The following is a 4,336-nucleotide window of genomic DNA, read 5'->3' on the forward strand; positions in this document are numbered from 1 at the left end:
CTTTATTTTCGCCCTCGCAGTTTGACTGAGTGCTCGAGCAGTGCCACATATCGATCAGCCTATTTAATGAGCGCGTGGGCGTGTCGTCGCTTCCGCACGTGCAAACGTTTAAAAGCTGCCGACAAAGCGCGGAGCTTTTTTTTTTTTTTCTTCAAGTGATTTCTCCCGGAGCCGGGACGGTGCTTCCTTCAGTTGGGTGTTCAGCGCTGGTGCGGCAGGTGGTTCATGTCAGGCAGCTGCTGCTCCTGAACTCTTCTGCTCTCCCGTCACAGGCAGGCGAACAACATGCTGCAAGACGCCTTCGGGTGCGCGGTGGCGAACAGGTTCGGCGACCTCCTCGACGACGACGCCGCMGACCCGTTCGACCTGATGAACGAGGCGGAGCTGGAGAAGGAGAGGAAGAAAAAGAAGAAGAAAGAGGAGGAGGAGAGGAGAGCCAGGCAGAAGAAGGCCGGCCAGAAGGAGTCCCAGAGGGACAGGCGAGCCCCGGTCGCCGTGGATGGTCAAAGCATGGTTCCAGGTGAGCTGCTGGACTGGATCCACCAGTTCTGGCAGGTGCAGGAGGTTCTGGACTGGATGAGTCAGCTGTTAATGATGCAGGGTTGGCAAAATGGGCACACTGCCTGTTAAGCTTTTCCACAGTGTTCTCTGTAAGAGCAGACTGGGAATGACCCCTGCAGTCATTCAGATAAATAATGCAAAACATGTTTTCTTAACTGAGAGTTTAATTGTGCAAAAAAGGAATTTATCAGCATTTAGAATTGAAGTTTAACACTTAAAAGGCTAAGGCTTTATAAAGTATAAAGCTGATCCATTTCTTAAATTGACTGGCTAGTTCTTAGGTATTTAATTCTGTAATTTATGTGGGAAAATATGAATTGGTGACACAAGCTATCAGTAATTTGGGTTGTGTCCTCAGTGAGTAAGCAGCAGGCAGTGATGGAGAAGGACAGCAGGTTTGAGGCCCAGAGGAACCCAAGAAGAGCTGCTGCAGGGCAGCGTAGATCCAACCAAGAAGAGCCGACACTGGAGTTCTCAGTCCCCAAGTATGTAGGAGCAGATATTCTGCATTAAAAGCACAACGCCAATAATTAATGTGCGTTATTTTTTTTTTCTTTTGTACTGCATTGTTTGCTCGTGTTCAGTCAAATTTAACATCTTCAAATCTTTACTTTTTTGGCTGACAGGTCCTCCTATGACGACTCAGACTTCAGCGGCAGAGGGGGGCTCAGAGGCAGAAGAGGAACAAGAGGTGGGGGACACGCAAGGAACTCTGAAAACTTTTATCAGAGAGGCAAGAGAGAATACGATCGGCACGATGGAACGTAAGCCTCGTCACTTGATTTTTTTTTTTAGGAACGGAAAAAGCTCTTAATGTGGATCATCAGTCATAATGTAATAATTTCAGGSGGATCTGTACAGAGGAGAAGCGAGGAGGAAGAGGTCCGTGGAACTGGGGCTGCGCTGAAGAAGCTGCAGGGTTGGTGAACTTCAGTTTGGGTGTGACAACTTGTTTACTTGGGTAYTATAATTTCAGTTTCTGCCCTTTTTTTTTTAAATTTATTTCTGAAGTGAACTGATGGAAACGATGTCTGCTGTCAAATCTGAGGAACCCCAAATACCTTTGGAGGAGAATCCAAATCAGTGAGTTGCTTGTTGGGATTTTCTTAAATTAAAACACAGGGAAAAGATGGACARGTGCCAAAAATAGTATCAGTATTGCAATACATTTGAATTTCTCCATTCACGATTCAGGGCAACGGATGAAGACAATGAGATGGTGGTCCAGGTTGCCATGGAGATGACCCTGGATGAGTGGAAGGCCCTCCAGGAGATGAGTCGTCCCAAAGCAGAGTTTAATATCCGCAAAGCCGAAGACAAGATCCCCTCCAAAGCAAAGGTCATCCACCAGTCCAAGTATCTGGAGGTGGGGAATTTAAAGGAATGTATGCAAATCATATGGCCCATAGTTTTTTTTATTTTATTTTTATAGTGTAACAGTGAAACAAGTAGTCAGTGTTTTACCTGCAATAGACGTCAGCTTTCTTTAAAGAACTTTAAAGTCAAGCTAACTGGCTGAATCCTAGAACAAACGAGGGAGTGAATATTTTATTAGCCATCAAAAACCAATTCTTCAATTTTGTATCAATTCTTTTTAAAAAATGATTTCATACATGAAATTGTGGCAAAACATGAACACCTAATCAAAAACAGTTTGAAAGTGTAATCACATTTTTTTATCGCTCCTCTTAATTCGGCACTCGCTTCTAATTTTCAGACCTCAAAGGATGCTGCGGAGGACATGGAGGACGACGGGAACTTCCTCCGCAGGTCTGTAAATGACATCACCACCCGCTTGGACATCAATTTTGGGAGTCTTGGACGCCCAAACCGAGGTGGCAGAGGAAGGGGAGCACGGGGTGGTCAGAGTGTTGGCTCTGAGAGAGCCAAACCCACATTTGACAGGGTATGTTCATTTCCACAGTCAGCAGAATACTAAATGTATCAAAAGTGGAGCAATTTAATAGTTACAATGTATGATGTGGTATTGTATTTAGGGAATGTCTCAAAGCTGATCATATGTTTTCTAATTAGGAAGAAGCAGGTCTGGCACCTAATCCTGATGATCCAGAAGACTTTCCTGCACTGTCGTCAGGAAAATAACAGAGCTCACTTGCCTTCTACTTTAAAAATTTTCACATTTCAGTTCTTGAGTTTGTTGTTTGCACTGTTCAATAAATGCTTTTGCAAAGTAGTTTTAAGAAAACGTCTAATTCTAAATCGAAGACTTCTGGTTGGCTACTTTCTAGTTTATCAATACAGGAACGGGTCAATACTGATGTAAAACAAAACTGCATTTGAGCATGTTTTAAAAATTCTGATTTTATTTGCTTTAGTCAAATATCTATTGATTTATTAACAAAAATTAAACACGGCCCCATCAGGACCGTTTCATGGCATGATTTTAACAGTACAAAATATTTACAAAATACAAACTCGGTATAATGTTGACATATGTACAGCTTTAAAGTAATGCAGCTGAAACTAATACAAATCATATTGCATGGCAGTACAAGTGCACACATTGATTTTTTTTATACTTATTTACAGAACTCACTGTTGCTCATTGCAGCTATAGATTTTTCTCTATAAAAGCATAAAATCAAAATGTTGCACATTTTCGAAGGAATCTCCTGATTCTGACATGTCAGTAGTTTAATCCGACTTTTGCTACTGCATGCATTAAGTACAAACAACTAGATTATAACTTCACTTCATGATGCAGTGTTTAAAAAATATAAAATCCATCTTAGTGCCTTGGTTAAAAGTTGTGCCGGCCTTTGAAAAAGAACAAAACAAACTGAAGAGTCATAAATCAGAATACATGTGTTGGACGACATCAGAATTCCCAGATCCACAAGCTTATCGGAGGAGAGGAGCTCTAGCTTTGGGTATGGAGTGACTGAAAAAAGAGGAAACAAAACAAATCAGCACTGAGATACTGTGAATTTGCATGTACTTAATATTTTAGATACAGTAAATGTAAGAAAAGATAAAGATGGGTACCATAGTCTGGAAAATCTAATTGAATGTAAAGAGCTGCGAGCTTTACGTCCTCGGGAGACAGTGCATCTGTTGCATGTAAGAAATAAAGATTGAAAGATTTGAGCATTACAGATGAGTAAAGGATGCCCAACAGGCTACAGAGTGGTGGCCACAGTCAGGCCACACAGTGAGCAACAGAATCCAGACAAGCTATAAGCCAATCATACTCCAGAAGAGGCTGTTCTTACAGAACAAAAGACATAAAAAAGCAGCAGAGAGACTGAGGTAGTTTGAAGCAACCCAAAAGGTGTTAGACTGGAAAACATAAAGCTCCATACATATGYAGGTGTTTAAAAATAAAAGGAGACTGAGCACACTGAGCCTCAGGACTTATGACTACATTTACACAAAGATTCAAATTTTTACATTTGGTCTTGAGAAACTGTTGCTGCTAAAACCCAAATACACATCTGGTCAAAATATCAGTTTTGTGACCAGATGTCCTGCATATGCATTCCTGATTTTAATTAAGATCTGTAAGGTAAATGTCACAACTTATAAAAACTTTTGGTACAAGCTAAAAGTCATGTAGACATCTGGGAACACTTCATTCTATACACCATTATTCTTGCAAAATATTTTGTTTCAGTGAGAATTTTAAGGTGTCTTGCCAGGTCTATTTGTATAAAAGAGCTGTATTCTAGTAAATGTTGGGAAATGGTATGAGGGATCAGGATTTTTAATGAATTTTAAATTGACTTATTGACTTGAATATATATATATATATATA

The 4,336-nt window shown here is 40.8% G+C and overlaps 2 protein-coding genes across 2 annotated transcripts in view; one reads left to right on the forward strand and one right to left on the reverse strand.

Moving 5' to 3' along the window:
* Positions 1-272: 272 nt before the first annotated feature.
* LOC106513701 (intracellular hyaluronan-binding protein 4) lies at positions 273-2,755 on the forward strand (the record flags this gene model as incomplete). Its single annotated transcript, XM_014002658.1, is given in 8 exon segments — positions 273-520; positions 920-1,046; positions 1,188-1,325; positions 1,409-1,480; positions 1,573-1,644; positions 1,756-1,927; positions 2,279-2,467; positions 2,596-2,755. Coding segments are annotated over 8 exon segments (1,074 nt in total). The 3' UTR covers positions 2,665-2,755.
* A 108-nt stretch (positions 2,756-2,863) lies between these two features.
* The window catches only part of cdc14b (cell division cycle 14B), a gene marked incomplete in the record, with an annotated part of 13,951 nt that continues 12,478 nt past the window's right edge, over positions 2,864-4,336 (reverse strand). Inside the window, 1 exon segment of the mRNA XM_014002657.1 lies at positions 2,864-3,463. Coding sequence (XP_013858111.1) covers positions 3,443-3,463 — 21 coding nt within the window.

Source organism: Austrofundulus limnaeus, unplaced genomic scaffold (genome assembly GCF_001266775.1).
Source record: "Austrofundulus limnaeus strain Quisiro unplaced genomic scaffold, Austrofundulus_limnaeus-1.0 Scaffold14, whole genome shotgun sequence".
NCBI classification, from domain to species: domain Eukaryota; kingdom Metazoa; phylum Chordata; class Actinopteri; order Cyprinodontiformes; family Rivulidae; genus Austrofundulus; species Austrofundulus limnaeus.